Source organism: Stenella coeruleoalba, assembly GCF_951394435.1.
Source record: "Stenella coeruleoalba genome assembly, chromosome: 9".
Lineage (NCBI taxonomy): Eukaryota > Metazoa > Chordata > Mammalia > Artiodactyla > Delphinidae > Stenella > Stenella coeruleoalba.
Window position 1 is genome coordinate 9,380,144 of NC_137155.1, and position 27,951 is coordinate 9,408,094.

Below are 27,951 nucleotides of genomic sequence, written 5' to 3' on the forward strand. Positions count from 1 at the left end.
TCAGGCAATGCCAAACAGAGTTGTTGAGAGAAGAGGTCTTTGTCGTTAATTCATTATTCAAACAGGCTAAGTCAGAACTTCCCCAAACTGGAGTGAAGGCAGGAGAGGAGAAGAAAGGGGGGGTGGAGGCCAGGCTGTGTGGGCAGGGGTCCTGGTGGACACCCCCTCCGTGTGCTTGGTGGCCTCACCTGTGAGGAGGAGAATGTGGCAGCTCCGTGGCCCTGTTCCCTGGTTCTGGGGTGTGTCTGTTTCTGGGGCATGGCTGCCTCTGTGAACCCTGAGTCCCAGGGGCTGGGGGGGCCTGATAGCGATGCTCTGTGAACTCAGGCCACAGCGGTGCCCACCCCATTGAGCTGTAGAGGGTCAAGAGAGGGTGGGGAGGTGGCAGCGCCTAAAAGGGGGACTGGTTCAGGGTTACTGGGAGGAAATCTCCACGAACTCCTGGGCCCCTGTGGGGTTGTTTTATCAGCCATTCCTGTCATTCCCCAAATCTGGGGGGGTCCTTACCGGCAGCCCTGTGCACCCCACATGCACCAAGGGCCCCCCTGGAGGTGAGCGTAGGGTCAGAGGGGCAGCCACAGGCTTGAGGACCCGCCGTCTTGGTCAGCACGGCAGCCCCCGGCTCCCAGCAGGCTGGCTCTCTGTCTCCGCACAGCCTGTCTCCCAGCTCCGGGGGCGGGGGGGGGGCGGGGCGCAGGGGCCTCTTGGTCTCCCTCCCTGAGCCCAAGGCTGTGCTTTGCGCACAGTAAGTCCCTAATGAACATGATGAAGGGGTAGGGGGAGCAGAGCGCTTCCAACTCAAGAACTGAGCTGGAGGAGGGGTCTGTTGGGAGGTGGTGGTCTGGGCCACCAGTAACTACAGATGGAAGGAGGAGGCTGGTGGGAGGGAGGCGTCCCAGAGGCCTTGCTGAGTCTGAGTAGGACCCTGACAGAATAAGCCCTGCACCCTCTGGGGGCCATGCCCTAGCCTGGAAAGCACGCCGTGCTGTGGCAGTGTCACGGGTGCTCTCTTGGGGTGGGCTGTGATGAGACCCCAGCCCCGGCATAGGACGTACTGCACTGGGGCTGGGGAAGGAAGCAGGAAAGGAGGAGGCCACTGGTGGGCTCCTGCTGTCACCATGCCCTACTGTACTGGAGGGTGCTACTGTCCCATTTTACAGTTGACAAAACTGAGGACTCGAGAGGTAGTCATTTTTATTCACATCACCTCCTTTTTGCCTATTAGTCAGCGTGGGAGCCCGCCCTAGGGTCGTGGGCATGACCAAACACAGGATGGGGACCCCAGACAGCTGAGATGGACAGCAGTCTGTGTCACACAGGCTCAGAGCCCGGGGAGGACACTGCACGTCACGCAGGCCACTTCGGGTGCACTTGGGGCAGAATGAGCAGGTGACCAGAGAGTGGGGTGCCCCTGGCTGCCCCAGGGGAATGTGGTTGCTTGTTTGAATAATTCCTTGCTGGCAGGGGACCGAGGCCACTAGTTGGGGATGGGTCTGCTCTGCTCCTGGTCTGCCTGGGAGGAGGGCCGCTTGGCTGGGTGAGCGGGCTGGGGAAGCCTACAGCTAGGCCATTCGGGCCCTCCCGGTTTCACCAGACATCAGGGCAGCACATCACACGGGGCCTCAGTGCCAGGCCTTACATCATGAAATGCCACGTCTGTTTCAGAGCTGAGCTGTGCCCCGTGTTGGGTGATGACGGCTCTGAGCCTGAAGAGGGCGAATCTGTTCCCATGGAGGAGCAGCTGAAGGGCCACGGGGACTGCAGAGGGAGGGCTCTGGGGACCACGTGGCCAGCTAACAGCTCAGAGGCCTCAGCGCTGCGGTGTGGGGAGCGGCAGGTCGCTGGCCCAGCTCCCATACACCTGGCAGCTTGTCCTTGCCCCTCGAGGGCCCTTTCTTTGTCCCAACGAGGCAGTGGCAGCTGCAGGACCCACACAGGTGCCCTCCCTGGGCTGTGTGGCTGCCAGGTGACGCTGGTGTCATCATGGCTGGTTGCGTGCTGCCTTTTAAAAAGAAAACACACACAGGAAACTATGGGAGCTGCTCTTTTCATAATCATGGCTTTGCCAGTGCCCGCCAGGGCCTGAAGCGTGACTAGACCTTCCTGGGGACCCCAGTGCTGGATGCAGAGCAGGATGGGATGCCCCCAGGGCCCTAGATGCTCCCTGGGTGAGGAGGCTGGGGTCAAGCATGTTAGCCCGTTGAAGGCTTGAGAAGCCCCAGGAGAAAGACCATAGGATGGCTGAGGTCTCCACGCCAGCCCCCCTGGCTGGTGGCCCAGCTCCGATGCCCCACCCCACGGCCTTCCTGTGCCGCATCCTACATCTGAAAGTTGGAGGCGATGTTAATAACAGCCCTATGTCGCGGGGAGCCCCGGAGAGCCGAAGAGCAGACAGCAGAGGCTAATCCGAGGCCACCCGCAGACGCTCTCGTGCTCTGGAGCAGAGGAGCGACCAGGGTCCCGGGGCAACGCTCCCCTGTGACCTTCTTCCAGCTCCTGAACCAGCTTGTACCCCTTGACAGTGACCGGATGGTCAGACCCCGCTGCAGGACCCTGCGCTGCCCCTGGGGTCGCTCCCACATGTGCCAGCCCCCGAGCCCTGTCAGGAGGCGAGAGCCCCCGAGGCCCTGGCTTGGGGACGTCCTTCCCGAAAGCCCTGTCTTCTCCTGCAGTCTGTCCCTGCTGCACCCAGAAAGGGGCTGAAGCTGAGGCGGGAGCCTCCAGGGTCAGCAGGTGCCGGTGCTTACACTTGAACTGGCCTCTGTCTGCCCTGGTCCACCCACCCCCGGGCCTGCTCATCCCCTTCCTGGGACCCTGAGGGCAGGACTGTAGGTGGGAGGGCGAGGTGCGCAGGCTGGAGGGTGCCGTGGGCGCTGCTGTGGACCCCGCTGGCTGCTGTGAATGTCCAGGATGTCCTATCAGAGTCTGACTCAGCAGCTTGGAACCACAAGAGCTTCCGGCCCGTGTTCCCGCGCTCTGTTCCCCTGGAGCCTGACAGCTTTGGGACACGTTGAGTGAAGGAGTTGATGCTGGGCAGTGATTACCGTGAGCCCGCATGAAGTGGGATGTGGATATCCGTGAGCGTCTGAAGAGTCTAGAAAGCTCTCTGTGCCATCCGATGGCGTAGGTGGTGGAGACGGGTGGGAAGGAGAGGAGGGAACCCCGGATGACGCATCCCGGGGCCCAGTGACGCGGGTCACCTGGGGACAATGGGTCCTTGCCCTTGTCCAATGCAGCCGCGGACCCCCACCTCCCTTTGGAAGAATAGAAGCCCCTGGAGAGGAGACAACTGCTGGGGTCCTGAGTGTCGTGTTGGACGGAGGCTGGAGGAGGGAAGCGAGAACAGCAGCGAGGATGACAGGCCAGGTGCCCAGCTCTGTGGGCAGGCAGCGGGGAGGGGCCAGCAGCTGGGGTTTCCTCTCTTCCATGACCTATCCCTGGGAACACCCCCCAACCCTTTTCACACATGGGAAACAGACTCAGAGAACAAGACTTGGTCCCGTTCAGGGCCCTGTGTCCCGTGTCCCAGTGGCCACCCGAGCCCGGCCCATAGGCGAGCCTGCCACACCCCAGCTTGACGACGTTTGTTTGGGTTCACTGCTGGGTTAGCCTGGAAGGAACAGGAGCCTGGGCAGCCCCCGACCCTGTGGAGCCAACAGCTGGACAGCCAGGATGGGACGTGGGAGCTGCCCCTAGCCCTGCAGGCTACGGCTGTCCTCGGACCTCCTGAGGTGGGCAACGTGGGCATCTGACCTCCCCCCCCGGGGAGGGGAGGCACTGTCTCTGGCTGGTGCAGGACGCCTGGCCTTTGGTCACACCCACCCGGGTGAGGACAGGCGAGGCAGCCAAGGGCAGGGGCTGCTGCCTGGACTCCCCGCAGCTGCCGTCCTCCAGCCACACCCGCACCCCCATGCTGCGTGTTCAGGAAGGTGATTCTGTAGACAAGTCACCCTCTGGGGCCTGGCCACACGCACACTCCCACACCCCGCAGCCTGTCCACCCCTTCGCCGTGGGCATCCTTCTCCCCTGGGGCCTTGGCCACAAGGGGTGGGCGTCTATGCTTCAGTGCAGAAGTGGATGGTGACCCCGGGGCGGGGGCCTGACCCCAACCTGAAGCTCAGATCCCTGCTGACTGGTGTCCAGGAGCTGCTGAGTTTGGCGGAGTGTCCTGGGCAGCAGCCACGGTGGCCCACGATCTCCAGCCGGTTCCCTGACGTGTCCCAGCCTCCCATGTCCCAGGCCAGGACCCCAGCAGAGCCCTCTGCCATCCCCTCGTCCCCAGCTCTCCCTGGCCAGGTCATCCTCCAGCCAGGGTGGGCAGGGGGGGGAAATGCAGAAGCCCGCAGAGACCCTTGTGCAGGTGGGGTGTCCCCAGTGAACACAGCCCGCCCGGCCCCAGGGCCTAGGGGGGTCCAGTAGGCATCGGGGAGGAGAGAGCATTCCTGAACCCCTCCACGTGCCAGGTGGTGTGGGCTTTCCACGCGGGGTTTCATGTTCGGTCCAGCCTGACCTGTCCTTACTCCTGACTTCCCGGGACGTGGCCGCACTTGTCCTAGGCCGAGCCCCGGGGAGAGCGTGGCAGCCCCTCCTCACGGCTGGGCCTCCTGTCTTCTCCCCACCGCCCCGTCCTTCCTCTGCCCGTGCCCGGCGCCTCGCGGGTGTCCTTCTGCCGGTGACGGCACTGCTGCCGCTCGTGGCAGCTGGCGAGGGGCCAGGCACCCACCCACGTCCCTCCGTTGCCCTTCTCCTGACTCCTCTCACCCTCCAACCGCCCCGCTCTGCTGTGAGTCACCCACAGCCAGGGAGCAGGTGGCGGCTGGGAAGGCGGCCGTCACTGGGGGGCTGTGAGGGAGGCCACCAGCCTCGGGGGCTCTGAGCTCCTCTGGGTGCCTGTTTCTCGACCCTGCGGTGCGCCCCACCCTGCAGGGTGCAGCAGGGCCCACGGACATCCTCTCCCACCTCCAAGGGTGGCATCTCCCGCCCTGCCCTCAGCTGCTACCTCTTCATTCTTGACTCAGCTCCGGCTGCCCCCACCTGGGGGTCCCTGCCTGGGAGGACTCGCCCTGTTGATGAGTTAGTTTGTGGCGGGGAAGAGCCGGTTTGAGTCTCTCTGCCATTCCACGGGGAGTTATTGAAGTCAAAGTTAACGCTTAGAGTGGGTGGACAGCGCCCCCCTGTGGTCACGTGTGGCAGCGCCTGTCTCTTCCTGCCCCTTGGGGTCCCCTGACCCATCCCCTTCGCAGCGGTGGGTGCCAGCCAGGGCACAGTGACAACCCCAAGCGGGCCCCTCCCCGCCTCCTGGGGGCTCCTGGGGTCTGGGAGCTGCCATCCTGTGTGGGGTGTGCACCCAGCGTGAGGCGTGCAGGGCTGCACGGGGCCACCTCCTTTCCCGGGTCACCCGGCGCCACACCTCGGGGACCCCCAGAGTGCAGGGTGGGCCTGCACAGAGATCAAGGCAGAATCACCCAGAAGCTTCCAGGTCCCGCGTTGCTGGGGCACGGGCCACAGAGCTGAGGGTCTGGAGCCTCAGGGGCTGCGACAGGAGCTCAGGCGGGTGACAGCTGGTGATGGCAGGTCCAGTGTTGCTGGTGTCTTTGAGTAAAGTGCTTTTTGTTTTGTTTGATAAGCGCTTTTATAGAGTATAAGTGAATGCCGTGTTTTATCGATGGGGTGTTTCTCTGCTAGGAGAAATAAGTAGCTTGTTTCTGCCTCTGCCGGCCCCCTCGCGGGAGCAAGTGTAAGTGTCGCGTGCACGTCAGGTTGCCCCAGACGCAAGACGGTCGCTTTTTGGCTACAGGCCCGCAGGCACTTAGGCTGGTCTCCATGTGGGGTGTGGATCTGTCAGGCACCCGAGCATTTAAGAGATGGCTGAACTCAGGGGTTCCCTAGAGCTTCACATCAGAGGGGGTGTGAGAACCGAGTCTGTGCCCGCATGAATGGCACGCTCCTCCAAAGCCCCACTCCGGCGCCCCACCCTTGAGTCTCCTTCAGGCAGCACCAGCCCCCGCACCCCGACTCCACTGTCCTCAGGGATCACAACACTGCTGCACCTGCTCCTTGGGACCCAGGACCAGTGTCCCATGGGTCCCCGGGACACGGTCAGTGCTGGCCTTGGGTCTGTGGCGGGGAGGAGGGCGGAGAGGTCTCGCCTTGACAGGGTGGGGTTCTGGAGGCTGGCGGGGAGCTTAGCTTGTGCCCTCATTCCCTGGCTCCCCATTTTTCCATGTCCTATTTCAGAGGTCGCCCTCAGACCCCAGAGACAGGGCACGTGAGGGGTGATGCAGGGACCGACCCTGGAAAGGGGGCCCAACGCCCTCTGGGGACAGGATGCACGGGGGTGTCAGTGGGGTGGGTGGGTTCTCGGGGCTCACTCGTCCTTGCGTTCAAAACTGCACAGGTGTGGCTCACGTTCCGAGACACGTCCCAATGTTCCGTAACAAAACGCCAGCCGACGTGGTAGCAGGGCCACGAGCAACAGGTGCCTGGGCCTCAGGGCAGCTCCGGGCACCCGGACCCTCAGGGCACCAGGCCACAGCCCTGGGAGGGCCCTTTCGAGCCTCTTGGCACCGTGGCCTCCACAGCCCTGGCAGGTGCCTGGTTGGCCCCTCCTGGGGTCACCCGCTGCCTGCCCATCACTGCGGTGGGCAGGGCAGGGTCTGGCTGCGCAGGAGGACTCTTGGGACCTCCCTCAGGAGGGGGTACTGGGCTGGGGTACCCGGGGTGCTGATGGGTCCTGGGTGGGATGGGCAGCCTTTTGACTGCCTTCTCTCCACGGGCCTGCTTGGTGGTCACTGCCGTGGTCTTCTGAGTCCAGGCAGGTCCCTGGGGCCAGGGCCCCGGAAAGGAGGGAGGCTGGCAGGGATGAGTAGGTGCGGCAGTTCTGAGAGGTCACAGGGCTTGCCCGGGGTTGCTGGCCGGTCCCACGTCCTGCTGTCCGCTGGGGGACGGCGGTGGGGTGGAGGTGTCCTCCCAGGTTCCCACTGGTGGTTTAGAGCCAGGACACACTTCCTGCCAACCAGACTGGGTTAAATTAAACCCACCATGTCTATGGTGGGTTTTACGATGTTCATTTGGACATTCAGAAATGATGCCTCAACTTTGTAGAAAGAAAATCATAGGATGCAGGCAGAGTTAGGATGCTGGATTCTTCCTCACATGGCCACGTGTTGGGCCCGTGATGGGCCTCCTGGGCCGGAGAGGGACAGCCTCCTCCTCCAGCCCCTTCTTGTGGCTTCTGGTTCCCATCTGAGATCATGGAATATCAGCTTAGATTTTTAATTCCAGGGCAAATGTTACCATAGTGGGTTTTATGACACACCCTCATCATATTTAACCTAGTGGCTTTGTGCTCCCTGGAGACAGGATCAAACTTCTAAAAAAACCCAATATTTTTCCCTATGATAAAAGTAACACAAGATTGTTGTCCAAGTTGGGGAAAAAATATAAAGAATAAAAATTACCCGTAATTCTGCCACCCAGAGTGAAGCAATTACTATCTTGATGTGATGTACACACTTGGACTCCTACCAGCTCGGACCACGTGTTGTGATGCAGAGTTTCAGAGCTGCTCTCTGGCTGAGTGCTGCTGGGCCCAATATGGAAAGGGGACAGCCGGGAGTGTCAGTGACCTGCGTGGCCGTGGGGTGGACACCAGCACCTGGGCTGGGCAGCCTGGTGTCTCTTCTTTTTTTTTTTTTTTAACATCTTTATTGGAGTAGAATTGCTTTACAATGGTGTGTTAGTTTCTGCTTTATAACAAAGCGAATCAGCTATACGTATACATATATCCCCATATCCCCTCCCTATCCTACCCCTCTAGGTGGTCACAAAGCACAGAGCTGATCTCCCTGTGCTATGCGGCAGCTTCCCACTAGCTAGCTATTTCACATTTGGTAGTGTGTATATGTCCGTGCCACTCTCTCACTTTGTCCCAGCTTCTCCTTCCCCCTCCCCGTGTCCTCAAGTCCATTCTCTACATCTGCATCTTTATTCCTGTCCTGCCCCTAGGTTCATCGGAAACTTTTTTTTTTTTAGTATGTGTTATACTAAAATATATATATGTGTTAGCTTACGGTATTTATTTTTCTCTTTCTGACTTACTTCACTCTGTACGACAGACTCTAGGTCCATCCACCTCACTACAAATAGTTCAATTTCGTTTCTTTTTATGGCTGAGTAATGGTGTCTCTTCTCGACCCCAAACAAATAATTTATCCCCCCGAACATGCCTCGGAGTAGGTCCAGATTTTTTGGATGAGGCTCTCTGACCTTGGTGACAAGATTCAGTAAAAACATATAGTTGTTTGTTATCTGCTTTCCAAAGATGGAGTCCCACATGGATTTTTCTCCCGGTTTTTATCTATGACTGCAGTCAGGCAGTTTTTCCAGAGAAAACTACCCCTGCTCCCACCGCCTCATAGCCTCCTGTCTCTCTCTGACCTCAGCCTTCCTCTGGCCCCATCTGCATGAGGGTAAGCTGCTCAGGTGCCGTCCGCATCAGGAGGAATCTGCTGTGACATTATGGGGACAGGAACAAAATTGGAACGTAGACTGTGGGTTAGATTGAGTATCGTATCTGCACTGGATTTAGTGAGTGGGGTAACTGCCCTGAGATTATGTAAGAGAACGTCCTTGTTCTTATGAAACACACCGAGTGTTACCTGGTAGAAGGACACCGAATGCGGGGCTTACTTTCACATGCTTCAGAGGAGCTAAGTGTATGTATAGGAAGGACAGAGATACAGAAGTGCGGTCCAATAGTACTTTGTACTATTCTTGCAACTTTAAGTTTGAAAAATGTTCAGAATGATATATGTAAAAAGAAACACTGTGAAAGAACAAAGCAACCCACAAACCCACAACCGTGCACATCCAGCCCTTGTAATTCCACCCTGCGGGCGAGCAGTGGTCCTGGATGTTGCGAGAACCATTCCCCTGCTCTTCTCTAGAGTGGGCCTCACATCTGTGGAAAGCCATCCGCCCCCCACCTGGTTATGCTGACTGTTGCCTGTTTTGGAGCTTCATACAGATGGAAAAGTGAAAGCCACCCCGCTTGTGTTCTTTTGCGGCCACTTTCCACTTATCCCTCCTAATGGTGACTCTTGGGCTGCATCTCGCCTGCTGATGCTGTAGCTGCCCCGCCCACCCTCCCACCCCCCCGCCCCCCACAGGATGGGCCACAAGAGTGCTTGCTGCGTTGGATGTGGAGGTGAAGGTGTGAGGAAGGGAGCAAGGGAGGGTGCGAGGGTCTGTCCCGAACGCCCGGCCCCTGCCCTGCGGTTCTGCCAGAGCCCTCCCAGGGCCAAGGGGCCTGGCAAGACAGATGGGAGCCGGGTGGGCAGCTCAGGGAGGTGTTACCATCTCCGGGAGGCTTGAGTGCTCATCCTGAGAGGAGGGAGAGCCAGCTGGATGCCCCAGGTGTTCCCAGAGAGATTCCTGTCTGCAGGCATGACTTTCCCGTTCAGGAGAGGCACATGTGTGTTTCCAGGTATGTCCGTGTTCAGGACTGTCCTGAGTCTCCCAGCCTCTGTCACATGGCCCAGGGAGAGCTGACCACACACTAGCCAGCGGGCTCCCTTCCTGCAGGAGGACCTGTTGGTGGCTGGGTCCTTTCCCCCCAGGCAGAGGCAGGGATGGGCTGGCAGGTCTGAGGAGCCCTGCCGAGTGGCTTTACTGCTTCTGAGGACATTGTGTAATTAGCACATTGTGTCCCGCTAGTGAGGGCTGTCAGGCGTTCCCTGGTGAATCAGGCGGTCCTGTGGTCTTGTCTGGTGTATTAATGTCCTCTCCAGGCCCCTGTAGTGAAGGGCTCAGTGCAAGCAGCGGCGGGGTGGGGGGGTCCCAGGCCCCGAGCACCCCCTCCCCAGTCACTTTCCGCCCTGGAGCAGCTGCCATCCTGAATCCCCACCTTTCTTCACTGTCCGGCCACCCGTGTGCCCGGTGCCGTGCGTGTCAGCCTCCATGTGAACGACGCGCGGTTTGGGTCCTCCTCCGTGAGTGGCTTTTTCCACTTGGCCTCACGTTGGGAGGTTGGGGTGATGTGCACACGTTGATGGGTATATTCTGTTGTGTGATTTATTTCTGCCTTCTCCTCTCAGTGGAAATGTGTTTTTTTTAGTTTTTTACTGTGACAATCTCCATCAGCTTTTAAAATCCTCCTGGCACCTCTGTTTGAAAGATAAAATTTCTGGCTGATAAGTTGCTTGGTCCTTGTGGGGGGGTGGCCTCTGGAACTGAGGTCCTGTGCCTCTTGGGGATGGGTGCAGGGACACAGGGCTGGAGGGGGGAAGGGACCAGCAACAGTCTTACCCGGGGTGACTTCTCTCTGAGGCTTTGACTCTCCTTCCTGCTGACGTTGCAATGAACACCAGGGCCCGTCAAAATTCAGGCCTGTGTTTTGTAGGTTTGTGCGTAGGGGTGGGGGTCAGGTCGAGCATCCTTTGCCCAGATGTCCAGCCAGAGGCTGGCCCAGGCCCATGCTGACCCGCAGCGCTGGTTGGACGCCCCCAGCGGGCTGACAGCCCTGCTCTGCCAGCCCCTCAGCCGCTTCTGAAGAGCAAATTAGGCCTCAGCAGAAAGCTCTGCAGAGTCTGGAATTAGGACAAATTAGTGAAGATTGAATTGGTGCTGTCCGTTCTGTTGCTGAGAGATGGCATTTTCTCTTCCTGAATCACCTGGGGAAACTTTTGGCCCCGAGTGAGCACCGCTCCCATCTCCCATGGGCCTCTCACCCCAGGCACTGGGCAGCCTCTTCCAGCTCAACACTGCCAGCCAGGGATCGGGATGGGGGTGGGGGGCACAACGTGACGTGTCCCCTGGGCAGGCAGCGGTCACCCGGGTGGGCACTGAGGGAGGTGGTGGCTAGGTCCTCCTGGCCGTGAGTCTCGTGGTTGGCAGTCTGTCCAGCATGCAGTCGAGGGGCACAGGGTGTCACTGGCTGCAGGGCCACAAGGTGATACCGTGTCCCTTTTTGTCCCCAGATCACCAGAAGCTGGAGAGAGAGGCTCGAATCTGCCGTCTTCTGAAGCATTCCAACATCGGTGAGTAGCCCTCGGGGTAGGGGTCCCAGCTCTCCCATACAGCCAGCAGGAGGACCCCAAAGGCGTCCGTCCCTTTCCTTCTCCATTGAAGTATCCCACCCTCAGGCCCCTGGAAACATCTCCTCCTGACCCGGAGGGATTCCTGCAGGAACTTTGGGGCAACCCTCTGGGGGAGGTCAAGGCTGGACTCCTCCTCGACGGGTCCCTGCCCACCACTCTGTAAGTCTGATCCATGATTCTGGTGAAAACACACAGGGGCCTCACGTTCCATGGCTTCAGAAAAGCCACAAGACGACCTGATACAGAGAAAAAAGTTTGGAAACCGAAGACCACATGAGGCACAGCCCCAGCCTGAGGTCTGAGGCCTGAGGCCTGAGGCCTGAGGTCTGAGGTCTGATTCTGGAGAACCTCTGCCGTCCCCCCAGCCCGGGGCCCCTGGAACTGCCATCTGGGGCGGGGATCAGCTGCCCCTTGGGGGCACGTGGAGCCCCAGGAGCCCAGGTCTTGGCCTCAGGGAGTGTGGGTGCCCTGCCCACGGTAGGCCCCTTCCTTCTGAAACCCCAGACTGAGTAGGGACTCAGTCCAGACACAAGCGTAGGAGCTGCTGGGACCCCAGACCCCGGAAGCTGGTGCAGATCTCCCGGGGCCTGTCAGCCTCCGCCTGCCCGCCTCAGCCGTGAGCGGCCCCTGTCCGCGCAGCACAGCTGCCTGTCCTTCTGCACCTCTGGTCCCTTTAGGGACTCCTGAGGAACCCAGGACCCAGCCCTTGACCACACCGGGAAGCAGCCGGGTGGCACGGGGGGAGGGCGGGCCCACGTTCTCAGAGGCACCCAGGGAGCTCATCAGGGAGGATTCCTGGGCACTCTTGCCCGTGCGCTGACTCAGTTGTGCTGGGATGGCGCCCAGGACTCTGTCTAAAAGGGACGCCAGGCTGTGCTCAGCAGTCATGTCCGTGCCACTCCCAGGGCAGGGCCTCGGCCGCGGGGCCAGGAGGGCCGCAGTGGGGCTTGGGGTCCTCGGAGCTGGTTGTGGGAGCTGCTGCCTCCCTGGCTGTGGCCCCTCCAGGCCGCTGGCTCTTCTGCAGCTGGCCCAGCCCGGGCGCAAAGCAGATCTCCCGTTTCTGGGGGGGTCCCTTGGTGTCGGCCCCAGGGCTGCTGCCACCCCTTGTGCCTGGGCCCACGGACTCTCAAGGCTGAGACTGTTGGAACCACGGTGCACAGATTCCCGACCTGCCCCCGGGAAAGCCTGGCTCGGAGGCCTAGAGCGGGCCCAGGAATCGGAATCTGAGCCAGCCTGATGGGTGATTCTGAGGTGGGAGTCCACAGGGACCCCAGCCCCCTCTTCACTGGGCTGGGGTTCGTTTGGCAAAAGGGCTGTTGCCCCTCTGCCCGTCCAGGTCCAGGCGCCCGAGGACCCTCTCTCTTGGTGCTCCTGGCTGGTGCCACCGCACCGCCAGCTCTACCCACACCCCTTCCCATGCCAGCTCCCTCCCCTGTGTCCGCTGAGCGCCCATCAAGTGTGGGTCCCCCATTCTGAGTGATTTTCAGGAATCCTCTTACTAGAGAGAAGACCCAGGTGTTCTTGGGTTGGTGTTCGGGGCCAATTCTTCAACAAGAAGCCCCCCTGCCCTGCCTGCATACCCCGTGTGGCTCTGGGTGCGTTCCGAGTGGTCCCTGGAGTCCGCCTAGGGGGCTTATTCTAGAACACAGGGGAGGCAGAGCTGAGATTGTGGGGTTCAGCTGAACATTCTCTGTAGACTCAGGAGGGGCTCTCTGAGGAGTGAGTAGTGGGGGAGACTTTTGGGGGAGGTGAGGGGAGCCCCTTGCTCCGTGGCCTGTGTCTACCCAGCCCCATCTCTGAACAGAAGTGTTCCCAGCCCCTCACCCCCGGGAGAGGAAGCAGGACCACGTTCAGTTAGAGGCGGGGTGGGGGCTCTGGGAGGGGCTCCCCTTCCTGTCCTGGCTCACTCAGGAAGCAGTTGTGCTCAGGGCATGGGCAGGGGAGGAGCTTCAGTTTGCCCGTCTGGAAAGTGGAGATGCTGCTACCTTACTCACAGGGACCCCCCTGAGAGGACCCGAGAGGGTTCCCCTGGCGAGCCGGGCGTGAGCTGTGAAAGCCCTCCTTTCCGAGGCAGTGTGCTGAGGTTCAGAGCTCAGAGATCTGGACTCGGACCCCACCTTTCCCCTCAAAAGCCACAGCAGCCACTGAACTGCTTTGAGGCACAGTCTCCTTGTTTGTGGACTAGGCGTGTTTCACAAGTGTGTCAGCCGTCCAGGCTTGGCAACTAAGTACCCCAAACGCAACCAACAAGCGTTGATGCTCTCTGTTTCTGTGGATTCAAGAGCAGTTCAGCTGGGTGATTGCGGCGGCCACCTAATTTGTGGGATCGGTGCAAAATGAAAATGTGGGGACTTTTTTCAAAAATTATTATGAATTTCAAAACAGCAACAGCAGGGCAGGGCCCTCTTGAGCCTGGGGCCTGGGGCAGCTACACAGGTGGCTTGGCCATGAGCTGGCCCTGCCCAGGGCTCCAGAGACAGAGACAGAGACAGACAGAAAGAAAAAGAGAGACAGAGAGAGGCCGAGACAGAGATTGAGACAGACAGACAGACAGAGATGGAGAGGGAAGGAGAACAAGGAGCACAGTGCCTTTTCTTCCCCAAATTGTGGTAAAACATACGTAACAATATTTATCAGTTTAACTGTTTTTAAGTGTACAGTTCAGTGGTATTAAGTACATTCACAATGTTGTGTAACCATCGCCCTCATCTGTACTCAAAACTTTTTCATCACCCCCAGGGGAAACTCTGCATTCATTAAACACTACCCCGCCCCCACTGCTCCCAGCACCTGGCACCCACCATTCTACTTTCTGTCTCTATGAATTTGACACCCTGGGAACCTCATCGATGTGGGGACCATACAGCATTTGTCTTTTGGGAACGGGCTTATTTCACTGAGCCTAATGTCCTCAAGGGTCATCCGTGTTGTAGCAGGTGTCAGAATTTCCTTCCTTTTTAAGGCTGAATAATATTCCACTGTATGTATATTCCACATTGTGTTTATCTCTTCATCCATCAATGGAACTTGGCCTGTTAGCTATCGTGACTAATGCCGCCATGAACATGGGTGTCCAAGTCTCTGCTTTCAGTCCTTTGCGGGTATACCTCGCAGTGGATTCTTGGACCATATGGCGGTTCTGTGTTTAATTTTTGAAGTTATGATCCAGTCTGGGAGGGGTCAGGCTGTCACCCTGCCTTATTCTGTTTGTTTGGTGGAGGAGCCAAGCTCCCCTCTTAAAGGAGGCCCAGCAGAGGGTGTGAGTGCTTCCCCCCATCAGCACGACGGCAGTGGGGGCTGCTGGTTGGGCTGTAGCATTAGGAGCTGGTACCCGGAGTCAGGCCCCCGGGTAGAAGTTCCCCTCCCAGGGGCTTTAGTTTCTGTTCAGAGACCAGGGGACACCTGGGCAGAGGAGACAGGTGTGGGCCGGCCTTGGCAGTGTGGGCCCGTCCCGGGAAGCAGGCCCGGGCGTCTGGGGACGGGCATGACCCGCAAGGGCCCTGCTGTGGGCCATGCCCTCCACAGACACGTCTGCGCTGTACTCGACTGTCCATGAGGTTGGCTCCCTCCACCCGGGGCCTCAGGAATCCCCTCGTCAGCGCATGTTTACGGACACCTACCCCGTGCCAACGGGAGACTCGGCCGAGGGCAAGGCTACCTCCACCCTCACCTCACTGGTGGGCTGTAGCCACCTCAAGAGGTTGCTGCTCAGCACGTGAGGGTGTCCCAGACTTCCCACGCTGCCCCCAGGGACTGTGGGTGACAGAGATTAAGCAGTGCCCGTGGCAGGCAGAATCTTCCACAGCCTTGTTAGAATGGGTCCCATCGGGCAGTGAGCAGAGCCCGTCAGCCTTGACTCAGAAGGCAGCCCCCAGCCGACCTCCAGCCTCCCTTCAGCCTCCCTCAGCCTCCCTCAGCCTCCTTCCAGCCTCCCCTCAGCCTCCCTCAGCCTCTCTCCAGCCTTCCCTCAGCCTCCTTCCAGTCTCCCCTCAGCCTCCCTCAGCCTCTCTCCAGCCTCCCCTCAGCCTCCCTCAGCCTCCTTCCAGCCTCCCCTCAGCCTCCCCTCAGCCTCCCTCAGCCTACTTCCAGCCTCCCCTCAGCCTCCCTCAGCCTCCTTCCAGCCTCCTTCCAGGCTCCCCTCAGCCTCCCTCAGCCTCCCCTCAGCCTCCCTCAGCCTCCTTCCAGCCTCCCCTCAGCCTCCCTTTAGCCTCTCTCTGGCTTCCCCCCAGCTTCCCCTTAGTCCCCCGTCAGCCTCCTCTCTGCACGCTGACCCTTTCTCTCCTGGGCCCGGCTCATTGGTGGCAAATTCCCAGCTCCTGGTTTCTGGGGCTGGAACTGCCTTCCCTTGCAGGATGGTCCAGCCAGGAGCTGGGCGGGTGGGCACCACGGGGGACAATGGCCCTGCAAGGACTTCCTGCTGAGATGAGGAGGCCAGTGCAGGAGGGGAAGGTGAAAGGTTTCCAGTCTCCAAACGCTCAGGGCCCATGCTGTCACTCCTCAGCTCTTCCTTCCCAAAGCCCATCATATGATAGGTCGCAGGGCCCTGCCCTCCCTCACAGCACAAGGGACCAGGGAGGGGTTCAGGGACAGCTTTGGAAGGGCAGAAGGACCCCCCACCGAGAGGCCCCTGGCCTGGGACTCGGGGTCCTGTCCCTGGAGGAGCTGCGGCCCCAGCAGCAGGAGGCGCATCCTTGGGCTCCCCCGACCCACTCGTCCCCGTGACCCAGTGCTCCCAGGCCAGACTCTTTCAGGTATTACTGGGACTTTATCTGCCGCCTCTGTATGCCACCCGCAGTGTTATTTACTTACTGTTATTTAAGTAAAATAGATTCTATGACAATTCCTTTCCTGACTTAGTACTGCCTGTGAAATCACGGGTCTGATGTGCTAGGTAGGTTTTCTTCTAAACCATTAAAGTAACGCATAACTATTTTTTAAATGTTAAAACTGTTTAACTAAAAAAAGTGTCTATGCCCACGTGGCCTTGACTCCCATGCAGAACCCCCAGTGTCTCCCAGGGCGAGGCCCAGGGCCCTGCCATCAGGACCTGGGAACCTGAGCCCCTCTCACCTGCTCGGGGGGCGGGGCCTGCGGGCAGGGTGGCCTCCACCAGGAGGAAGGCCCAGCAGCACCCCAGACTTATGGACCCCTGAGGCTCCCCTGGGGAAGGGGGATTCCCCTGCATGGGAGGAGAGAAAGGCCCCACGGTGGGGGAGGGGGTCCTCTGGGTCGCTGTCTGCAGGGCTGGCGGGGTGGTGGAGGGTGGACCTCTCCCCTCCATGCCGCCCCTCCACCCCAGGCCTTTCTTTGCTTGGAGTTCCAGGGGAGGCTGCTCGGAGGGGCCGATGTGCTGGGCCCCCCGCAGAAAGGAGTCAGCAGGGGGAGGGCTTTTGGTCCCTCAGGGATTTTGCAAGAGGGGCCTCGAGGAGGTCGCAGTGAGCCGGGGGTCTGCTGTGTGTTAGGGAGTTGCAGACCCGCCCGGATGGAGTCGGGGTCCGGGCGCACCTGGGTGGGGTGAGGCTGGACGCCGGGCCCTTGAGCAGAGATCACAGTGAGCGATGGGAGGGGGGGATGGTGAGAGAAGCAGATGTGTGAGCCGAGGCGCCCCTGGAGCCACCCATGCCCCTTCTCCTTGGCGACCAGATGCCCTGACTGCTTGCGTCAGGGGCCTGCCCCCCGGGCGCCAGGCCGTGGCCGAGGTCACATTGGGGTTCCTGGTGTGAGGACGCTGCTGGCGGGGCCCTTGGGAAGCCCGGAGCTGGGAGAGGGGGGATGCTGGCCGCGAAGCTGGGAGCTAGGGCAGCTTCGAGGGCGTGAGTGAGGGGCTGTGGGCCCCGGGAGAAGCTCTGCTCTTCACCCTTTTGGTGCTGGTGGCCCCATCCCTCGTGGTGGTGGGGAGTGAGGCCTAAGGAGCTGAGGGGCGGAGCGGGCCGAGGCTGGCGGAGCAGCAGCTCGGTGGGGGCTCCGAGCCCCCGTCCACACTACTGCTTTGGCCTTGTGTGAGCTGTGTGACCCTCAGCCAGTAACTTACCCTCTCTGTGCACGTGTAACTTCTCGGGATGAGCACACTGCGGGCTCCTGACACAGGAGGCAGGATCCGTCACGTGGGGGGCAGTGTCCAAATGAGCCGTTCCTAGAAATACCTGCTGTTGAGTGCCGGGCGCGTCTTCACCTCGAGGAAAAGGAGGCACCGGGCTTGTGTTCCTTGTGCTGACATCCACTTCGCTGTTCACTCATTCATTCATTCCCTCATTCATTCATTCATCAACTCCTAACCAGCACGGCTCTGGCCGGGCCCTTGTTCCAGGCTCAGGGAGTGAAGAAAACGCACTAAAGCAGAGAGCGCGTGCGTGGCCTGGCACCATCCTACCGACCATGCCGCTTCTGGAATGGGAGCTCAGGGTCTGACCTTTGGAAGTGATGCCGCACGGGGCCCTGGGCAGGTGGTCCTCCGCCCGGGGGTCCCTGCCTCCTCAGCCTGGCCCGAGAGGCTGGCAATGGCGCCCTCCGCACTCCTCTCCCATGAAGCCCCTGGACGGCTCCTTTCCAGACCTGGTGGTGTGGGCCTTCGTCCCTGCACCGCTAGCCCTATCCCTGCTGCGTCTGGGAGCAGGGGACCCGGCGGGGGCTGAGAAGGGTCAGGGTCTCCCTCCGGCAGAGGAAAGGAAAGGCAAGACCACACCCCTGAGGCCCTTGGATACTGGCCTGGGGCCGGCCGGCCTGCAGGGCCCACGCTCACCCCTCGGGCTCTGCCTGCAGCATCCCCCGGGCCCTGCCCAGCCCGGGCTGTGGGAAGCCCCAGGCCTCGGCCCTCCTCCTTGGAGCGCTTGTGCTACTGGCCATGGGACTGGACGGGTCGGAGGCGGGCTGGGAGGCGTGGGTAGGCCCCGGGCTGCTTCCCACGCTCACGGCCTCTCCCATCCCCACAGTGCGTCTCCACGACAGCATCTCTGAGGAAGGCTTCCACTACCTGGTCTTCGATCTGTAAGTGCCGGAGCCTAGGGACTTGTGCTCTCATCTGCTCCCAGCATTGGGCCGGGCTGGGACCCTTGGTCTCCCCAGCCCCTGCGGGCAGTCCTCCGCCTCCCGGGTAGCCTCGCCCCCAGCCGCGTGGGCCAGCCTCCCTCGGCTCTGCTCTTAGCCTGTTGGCTTTGCGCTGGCTGGCGCACGGAGTCCCAGGGGGATGGGGCTGCCCGGCTGGTCCCCTCCCCCACACAGAAGGGCCTCCTGGAGGCTGGGGCGGAGGGGAGGGAGGGAGGGGAGGACCCCCGGAGGAACGGGCCCTCGGTCTTCCTTCCCCTTCCTTCCCCTGGCTGGGGCCCACCGGCTGGCGTGAGCATTTGCGTGTGTGCATGTGTGTGCAAGAGTGCCTCTGGGTTTATGATTGCGTGGATGCATTTGTGTATGTTGATGAATGGGCACGTGTGTGTGTGATTTGTGGGGGCGTGTACGTGTGTACACATGTGCACGTGATTTGTGGAAGGGTGTGCACAAGAGTGCCTGTGTGTTATGAGTGCATGTGTGCGTGTGTGTTTATGAGTGTGCACGTGTGTTTCAGTGTGTGCACGTATGTGAGTGTGATTACACGAACACGTGTGTGGTTTATGTGTGTGTGTGAGAACATGTGTATGAGTTGGGGTGTGGACATGCACATGTGTGTGTGCATGTCCATGGGTGCATGTGTGCACACACATGTGGCTTGTGGGTGTGCATGTGCACCCACATGTGCGTGTCTGTGTACACGCGCATGTGGTTTATGGGGTGTGCGCATGCATGTGTGTACACGTACACATGTGACTTGTGGGAGTGGATACACATGGGTATGTTGTGCATGTGTGTGCACGCATGCATGCGTGTGTGGCGCTAAGTGAGAGCGTCTGGGGCCTCTGCTGCCTCTCACTTCCTGCTGGATTTAGAAGCGGTGATCTCATCCCCTCACTTCCCGACAGCTCCGGCTGAGTGCTGCTATATTTAGCTGTCCGTGAGTCAGCACAGCTCGGGACCCTGGGGTGGGCAGGGGCTGTAGCTTTGGGGTGGCTCTGTGTGGCCTCCACGAAGCCCAGCCTGGGGTCTGTGGCCATGGGGGCAGGGCGTGTCTCCATGGGAGAGCTTCCCATCTCTCTCAAACGACAGATGCCTCGGCCGTGGGGGCGTGGAGGCCTGAACCCCTGGCCCACGCGGGGTCCTTTGGCCAGGAGAGGCCTGCAGGGGCTGGGCCACCTCTCGGTCCCCCTGTGTCCCACAAGACACCACTTCAAGTCACCAGCCGGGTGACCAGGGCCGACCTGTGACACAGCTGCCGCTGCTGGGTGAAGGCTGTGCCCTGAAACGTCTGTCGCCTGGCCCCTGTGGAGGTGGCAAGCTTGCTGTCACCCCCGTGGGCCCCCAGACCCACCCAGTTCCACCAGCCTCTTTTCCAGGAAATACAGAGGCCCCCGGGCTGGAGGGTGGCCATGTACGGGCCCCTGGTGGCCGACAGGTGGGTGGGTATGTGTGATTCAGGAGTGGACAAGATGGGAGAGAATGGTGTGCGCGTGCGTGTGTGTGTACGTGTGTGCACACTCGTGCATGTGAGTGCGTGCACGTGTGTGAGAGGGTCTTGAATCTGCTGCTCCACACAACAGGCAGGTGTGGGGAGAGGCTCTGAGCAGGGCTGGAGAGAGGAAACTGGCTGGTGTTTTTGGAGAGGGTGACGAGGAGGGGGGACCTGGGCCTCGCACATCCTCCCCCCAAACCTCTGTGGCCCCCAGGCCTGTTGAAACTCCCACTCTGCAGCATCCAGGACAGCCCTAGGCCTCAGGCAGCTGTTTGGGGGGGCAGGGAAGGCCTGCGCGGGGGGCTGCTGAGGGAGGGGTAGGACTGGAGGCGTGGAGATGCCCCCCACCCTGCGCACAGCCCTCCTGTGCCACTCTGCATCCCCTCTGCCACTCTGTAGCCCCAGAATTGGGGAGACGTTTCTGGCCTGGGTTGGCCTCACCTTCAGGAAGCCCCAGGCCCTTTGGCAGTTTGGGGGCTCTGTGGATTTGGAGATTGACAGGTTTCCCCACTCCCCATGCCTCAGAATGTCACTCGGCTTTGGGGACCAGGCCTGGGAACAGAGGAGAGGGCTCTCCCAGGGGCTGTGGCTGCAGCCCAGAACTAGCCATGCTGTCTGGCTGGAGCCTGAGGAAAGGGAGAACACTGGCCTCCAGACCAGGCCCTTCCCGGCCAGCTCGAGACGCCAGCCCCCTGCAGCCAACTGCCTGACCTACAGCTCTGGACCACAAGGCCCCAGAGGCACAGACTGAAGCCTCCTGTGGATGCGAGGACCCAGAGGGCCTGTCCCCGGCCCCAGGTGGAGCCTCCTGCGGGGGCTCCCTGTGCCCCTGCTACAGCCCCGAGCAATACCTGTGGCCTTTCCACCTCCGCCCTATGCTTGGACTCAGGGTCTGCAGAGCCTGACCTGTGAGCTGTGTGTGCAGAGAGAGAGGCAGTGAGTCCCACTCCCTTGGGCTGGACGTAGAACCTCATCCTCCCGCTTCACACACACACGTGTGCACACAGACGCATGAGGCTCTGCTCCCTCGGGCGGTCACCTGCTCTGAGCCTGAACCTCCGCGGGTGGCAGAGGGGGACCCTAAAAGCTCCCCCAAGTCCCAGACTCGTTGGGAGCCTGACAGGATCTGAGGGCCAGCATCTAGCCTCGAGTGGGAGCACGCCAACACCCAGTGCATCCTCGTTTTTGTGTTTCTCTAACACTAAGAGGGAGCCCACCCACGCCGGGGCCACTGTCCAGCAGGGCCCATGCCCGTGGTCGCTGAGTGCTGGGCACAAAATGGAGCCAACCCAAGCCCCAACTTCGAGAACTAATGGGAACTGAGATGCAAATGGAGAGATCACAGTGCATGAGGCCAGCGCAGCTGCAGGTGGAGAGAGGGTGTGGCTGCGGAGGGAGTGTCCCTCGGTGTCCCCACAGGACACAGGAGGGAGACTCTGGACCACACAGGGGTACAAAAGCCCTAGATGGAGACTTCCGGTGGACTCAGGGCTTGCCCGGTGGAGTGAAGGGCTTGGGCGGACCCAGGGGTGGCTCCTCCCTGCTCCCCGTGCATCCATCCCTCAGCCCTGCTTTTCACCTTGCTGTCCACGCCCACATTTCCCAGCCCAGGGGATCTAGTCATTCTGGCAAGCGACACATGGCAAGAGAGTGTGTGGACAGAGGTCCCACTCTCCTTCTGGAAGTGGGGCTTTGAACACGTCGTGCCCTCGCCCACCAGCGAGGCCAGCTCCAGGCACCGTCTCTTCTGCCGCTGTGCCCTGTGTGTGGGCCGCATCCCTGGCCTCGGGGGGTTTGACAAGGGAGAACCGGAATTAGTCACAGGGCCTGGGTAACAGTGAAGAGGCCTGGCTCAGACTCCGGGGCTGCCTGAGCGCAAACTCTGGGAAAGTCCCTGAGATCATCGAGACTCAGTTTTCTGAGCTTAAGAGTGCCAGTGTCATGGAGGGGGCGTGAAGGCTAAAATGTGAAGTACCGCCCTATGTGAGTAAGCGTTCGGTAAGCTGTCAGTCCCGGGTGACGCTGGAGAAGGGGCGGAGGCGGTGGTGGTGAGGACGGTGGGACTGATGGCTGTGGAGGTGAAGACGGCGGTGCTGCCGGCGGTGGTGACGAGCAGGTGGCGATGGAGGTGACAGGGCGACCTCTGTGTGCTTTTCCCACAGGGTCACTGGTGGGGAGCTCTTTGAGGACATCGTGGCGAGAGAGTACTACAGTGAGGCAGACGCCAGGTGGGTGCAGAGCCCTCACACCATCCTGGCCCCTCTTCTCCTGCCCGGCCTTCCCTCTCTAAGCCTGGCTCCTGCCCCTCTGGCCCACATCTGCTCTCGTGAACGTTTTCCCTGACATGGCCCAGGCCGACGGTCCACTGGGCAGAAGTGTCAGGCGGCCCGCCTGGCGGACGCCTGCCCCGTCTCCCCTGGGGTGGGTGGGAACTGGCCCACAGAGGGGCTCTCCTTGGGGTAGCTGGTGGGGGGAGAGCAGACAGAGCATGGCGGTGGGCATCCTCCTGCCCTTCCCTTGGACTTGGTCAGCCCTCATGGTGGTCGAAGGGGACCGACCTTCTCAGAGATACCATCTGCAGTGCAGCTGCTGGGAGATAGCAGGGCCCTTCCCCCCAGAAGGGCAGGCCCCCCGTGACCTGCTCTGGCCCGTGCTGTGGGCCAGATGCCACCCCGAGCCGTGACAGGTGTGTCACTCCTGACAGCGCATCTCAGCTTGGAGATGGCTGCGGGCCACCAATCCCGGCCTGCCCAGCCCGGCCCGCCCAGCTCCCAAGGACACACGCGTTTAAAAGAAAAAGAAAAGAGGCCGACAGTGGCCCTCTCTAGGCGGCGGAGTTACGGATGCTTTTAAATTTTTTAATCTTCTTCGTCTATTTTAAAATTTTTCTTTAACGAATATGTATTCCTTTTCTAATCAAGAAAATGAACGTTATTTTAACAAGTAGCTTTTTGTGACTTGCTTCTGCACCCCCAGGCAACCTTGCCCGTCGGTGACAGCCTGGGTCCCCGTGAGAATATGTGAGTGGGTCCCTGGTGTCACCCGGGCACCCACAGAGCTGGGCGGCAGGAGGCTGGGGGCCTGGCGGGCGCTGGCGTGGGGTGCTGGAGCCGGGGTGAGCTGGGGTGTCAGGGCACTGGCTGCTTTTCTGAGGCTCCTTGAGGAAGGGCTTTCATTTTGCACAGCAGCCTGGGAGCGACCCGTTCCCTCCGAGAGCAGGAAGACTCCATTTTTATTTCCTACTTACAAGAAAAGTAGAACAGAGGCACCTCCTGCTGCTCTGGGATGCTTGGGCGAGAATGTCCCAAGTATGCGTGCCTGCCTGCTGGGTGGAGCCAGAGCCCCAGACCCGGGGTCCTGACATCTGTCAGGGCAGGACAGGAGAGGAGGTCCCCAGCGGCTGCCCCCAGGTCGGGCCCCAGGGCCCGCAGCCAGGGCAGCGCTGGGGCCAGGAGGGCTGCCTTCCAGCGGTACCGGGGAGCCTCGGGGGGCGCTTGCCTTCACCGTCCTCGTCCCACCCCCGCCTGGAGCGTCCTGCCAGGGCTCCTCGGTTCTCAGCACCCACCGCTGGGCACGGCCCAGGGCCTGGCAGCCTCCTGCGCTCTGTGGTTGGTGGTCTCGCTGGAGGGGGACGTGGCCCACAGCAGAGCCCCCAGTGCCCGCCTCTTCCCCATATGCCCGACGGCCACACTCCCTCCCCTGCCACGTCCCCCACGCATGCCCCGTCCCTCCAACACCTGTGTCCTCGGAGCTCCTCCCTTGCCCACTCTCACCTGCCTCCAACCTCGTCTTCTCCGATGACCGCCTCTGCCCCCGCCCCCGCTCCCCAATTCTGCGGCTCCCTCCTGCCTGCCCGGATGGCCGGCATCCTGACCTTCCTGCCTGGGCCTCCCCTGTGGAGGCTTTCCTGGCGTTTGGGGCCCCACCCACAAATGCCTAGTTTCCTCTCACAGACTCCACCTTGCTCATAGCCAGGCTACCAGGGGGGCGAGAGGGAGCGAGGGACACTCTCGGGGATCCCTTCCAGCTGGCCTCACTCGTTAAACCCGCACCTCAGGCTGCCCCTTTTCCCGGGAGTCCTGGACCCTGGAAGTGTGCTTTTGACCTTTGTGTCGGTGCTTAGCCTTCGGACAGGACGGCCTGAGAGTGACGTGGATGCCCACGTGGGTGGGTCTCCCACGGGCATCGTCAGGAACTGTGGCAGATGGGGTGAACGCTTTCTCCCGCCCTGGGAGGGTGTTCCCCCAGGACCCCCAGTGAAAGGGGCCTGGGCTCTGCTGAGGCTGGAGCCCTAGACGCCCAGCCGTGGTGGTGGGCACCTTCCCGGCCAGCGTGCAGGCCTGGCCCCCGCCAAATGCGTCAGCCACCCTTCCGGTGGCCTGCCCGGGGCCGTGCTGCTCAAAGCTGAGCGAGTGATGAATTTCCAACGTGTCACGTCTCTAGAGGAAGAGGAAGCAGGGCAGGAGTTGCTTTTCTGAACCTTTTTCTAAGCGAGAAGGCTGGAGATTCCTCTGAGGAAGAAGTGGGATCTTTATTTTGGAGTTTGTGGGGAAAAGGAGGGGTCTTTTTCAAACCTGGGAAAGCAAAAAGTTCAAAATATTTAGAGCCCACTTTTAAAAACCCTGAAAAGCAATATGGCTCATGAGGGATGCTTATGGGGGCCCGTGAGAAGGCTGGCTGTCCCAGGGAGGGGGCGAGGGGGGAGGGGAGGAGGGGGGAGGGGCACATCTGAGGTGACAGCAGAGCCCAGAACCATGAGAATAACGTCCAGGACCGGCCAGCGTCTGGAATGCCGCTTGGGAACAATTCTGACCACAAAAGTGACTTTCTGAGTTGTTCAGAATATGAAAAAAGGCCCCACGAGGAAGACGGTACGATGTAAATGGCAGGCAGAAGGGAGGCAGGACCTCATGACTGGCCAGGCGGCCTCATGTCCTCCAAGGCCGTGGTCTCAGCCGGGAGACCAGGGCGAGAGCAGGGTGACGAGAGCCCCGGGAGCGGCCCCCCAGAGGTCCCTGGAGGGTGGACTAGCTGGAATGGGCCGCTCTCCAGGCAGGTGGTGTCCACCTGCAGGCCGCAGAGGCCACTGCCACGTCGGTCCCAGAGATGCTGTGAAGAGTAGGCCCGGGAGACAGGCGAGCAGTGTTGCCGCACTGGCTGTGGGGAGGGGGTGAGCAGACCTGCACCGTTTTCTCTTGGGGAACGTGGTTTGCTTGGCCAGCTCATTTGTGAGTACTGGGGGCTAAGCCAGCACATCTCTCCATCAGGGCGGCCACGAAGCGACCTGAGCAGGGCCTGCGGGCTGGGTGGACAGGGGCTGCATCAGAGCTGTAGGGCTGGATTTCAGCCAACGGGCTGAGTTCTGTGATGCTCGGGGAGACATGCTGGCTCAGCAGGAGCAGTCACCCCATCTCTGGCGCTGGTTTGGGGCCCTGCATCCCCAAGAGGAGACGCGGGGGAGGGCACAGGGCACAGCCCACCCCCATCTGAGCCGACGTATCAATCGGTGCTGCGGCCGATGGATCCCTGGGTCCGAGCGACGTTTGGGGAACACGTTCCTACAAGGCTGGGCCTGAGGACACAATCGAGAGGAAAGAACCGACATGTCCCTGTGGTCGTGGAGGCCACAGTCCGGAGCAGAGACGGACGCTGCCCAGACGCCCACACAGAGCGCAGGGCCACCGCGTGACTGCAGTGTGGACGACGGGGGTGCCTCACGCTCGCTCGACACGGAGGAGAGTGCAGAGAGCATCCTGGGGTTGAGAGCGGGGCAAGCTCACGAGGGTGGAGGAAGAAGAGGGGCTCGACCCGAAGCTGAAGACTCGCAGGGCTCTCGGCAGGCCTGAGCTTGGGGCCGGACCGTTCCAGGGCTTTCGGGGAGTGGCCAGGGGCCCAGGAGATGCCGGCCCGTGGGCTGCGAGGGCTGCTGATGCGCTGGTGGGAGGAGCGGGGTACCACGGGGATGGCAGGGCACACGGCACACGGCTGGGACGGGTGTCCCCCGGGGCAGAACCACGGTCCGGTTGCAGCGGCACAGGCGGGGGCTAGTCTGCCCCAGGGTCCCCGAGGCCCTGTATGGGGTCGGGTGCTGCAGCGTGTGGGTGATCCAGGGACTCGAGGCTGAGCTCCGGGAGGATGCATTGGTGCCCCCAGCATGCCTCCCCAGGGCTCTGGGTTTGCCAGGGAGCCGCAGATTCCCGGGGACTGGGAAAGCCAGAGTCCGCTGCCCAGGGCCCTGGCTCAGTGGCCTCAGCTACAAGTGCTGGGCCTTTATCTGGCCTCTGTCTCCACCCAGCAGACTGTCCTGACCTCAAAAGAGCTTCCCCGACCTCATGGCTGAGCTCTGCCCATGAGGAGGGAAGCCCCTGAGTGGGTCAGCCTGGGCGACAGGAGGGGTGCTGAGCCCGTGTCTGCAGTCACGGGAGGGCTGGTGGTGGCTGGGTGTGGAGCTGGGGATGCAAGGATGGGCGTGAGGACCACAAAGGATTGTTCCTGGCAGATGAGGACGTTGTGGGAGGGGCAGGAGTGGGGAGGGAGGCACTGGGAGCAGGTCGGGCAGGAGAGCTCAGGGCGTGGGGCGGGGATGGGCTTTCCAGCCCCTAGAGGCACCTAAGGGCAGGGGGTGCTGGGGGACTGTCGCCCACAGGTTTGGGCCCGGCTCCTCTTGACCCCTGCAAACCTCAGGAATCCATCATCAGGATTCTGAGGTCTAGGTTTCCGCAGCAGGGAACTCAGGTTTACTTTTCTATGCAGCAGGTGGGCTCCAGATGTGGCCATAGGTATTTGAGGAAGAGGCCTGGTCCCCTGTCCCTTCTCTGAGTTTGCTGTTAGGAAAACGAAGCCCACCCCTCCAGCTGACCTTCAGTTACCCCACAGGGTCCAGCCACGGCAGGAAGGGTCCTGAGGGAGTCTGCCTGTGCATCCCTCGTCCCCACCCAGAGGGGCTGTGGCTGAGACCCCAGGGGGTGAGCTCCAGGGAGCCTGTGGCCCTCCTGTCCCCCGTGGCTGGTAACGCTGCAGGGCTGCTATGGGAGCCCAGGGTCTGTGCCTGGCTTTGGGGACAGCTGGAAACTTTCCAGTCCCCTGGGGCCACCTGGGGGAGGCAGGCTCAGGCCACAGGGGCTGGGGGCATCTAGGTCTGATGTTCAGGGCACGTTGCTGAAGCACCGGTGTTGGAGGCGCCTGAGGAGAGCTGGGTCTCTCCCTCCAGCCAGTAATACCCTGGAGGGCTCGGGACTTCTCCCGGCTCTGGAAGGAAGCCCCTGGCTTGGGGCCCTGGGCCGTGCCAGGCTGCCTCTTCGCCAGGAGCGCATCCGGGACCCCAGGGCTGCTAAGAGCTGAGCTGTCTAGCACGGCAGCCAGCAGCCAGTGTGGATGTTCAAGTTTATTCAAATGAAGTGACTCCTGCCCCAGCACATGAGTGACTGGAGGCTGCAGCATTAGCGCTGCCCCAGAACAGAGGGGGGCCCTAGTGGCCAGGGCGTCACCCCACACTGCGGCACCCCACTCTCGCCCTCTCACCTCTGCCCTTTCCTGCCCGGGTTCCCCCATCTCCAGCCTGCCTTGCAGGGTGTGGGCTCAGGCCGGGCCTCCCTCCTGCAGGGCGCCCAGCTCAGGTCCAGGCTTGGCCAGCATGAGCCTGGGGAGGAGGGCCCTGGGGCCAGGCGTGTCTCCTCTGAGCAGCACTTCCAAGGGCCTGGCCCGAGGGGAAGGCAGGGTGGGGGGCGCAGGGGGCCTGGCTGGGCCTTGTGCTGACCTTTGGGGGTGAGGAAGGCTCCTCAGAGGTCCCCTCCTGGCCAGTGTCTCCTCTCCCATGTGGCAGGCCGCACCTTGATTCCCTGCTTCCCCGCGGCCCCCTGCCAGGCTGGGGACCCCCCCCAGTGCCACACAGCACCCTGCTCCTGCGCCCCCGCCCACTCTTCGGGGGCCACCCGCACTAACGCGCCTGCTGTTTGCTTCAGTCACTGCATCCAGCAGATCCTGGAGGCGGTTCTCCATTGCCACCAAATGGGGGTCGTCCACAGGGACCTCAAGGTGAGTCCCCCACCGCGCTCTGTGCCAGGTGTTTGTTGTCTGTAACTGCATGTTGCGTTTACCAGGAGGCTCTGGGCTGGGGCAGTGCAAGCGCCAGGAGACACTGTGTGTGTGGGACGTGTGCACGTGCGTGTGTGTCTGCGTGTGAAAGTGCATGCATGTGAGAGTGTGTGTGCGTGTGCATCAGCACGTGTATGAGCACCTGTGTGTGTGCATGTGTGTTTGTGTGTGAAGGTACGTGCATGCGAGAATGTGGGTCTGTGTGCACACGTGTATGTGTGT

General features: G+C 61.2%; 1 protein-coding gene across 1 annotated transcript in view; it reads left to right on the forward strand.

Moving 5' to 3' along the window:
• The window catches only part of CAMK2B (calcium/calmodulin dependent protein kinase II beta), a 94,865-nt gene that overhangs the window by 41,005 nt on the left and 25,909 nt on the right, over positions 1-27,951 (forward strand). Inside the window, exons 3-6 of the mRNA XM_079931701.1 lie at positions 10,980-11,039; positions 18,029-18,083; positions 21,798-21,863; positions 27,597-27,669. Of these exons, the coding sequence (XP_079787827.1) occupies positions 10,980-11,039; positions 18,029-18,083; positions 21,798-21,863; positions 27,597-27,669 (254 nt within the window). The remainder of the gene's footprint in view (positions 1-10,979; positions 11,040-18,028; positions 18,084-21,797; positions 21,864-27,596; positions 27,670-27,951) is intronic.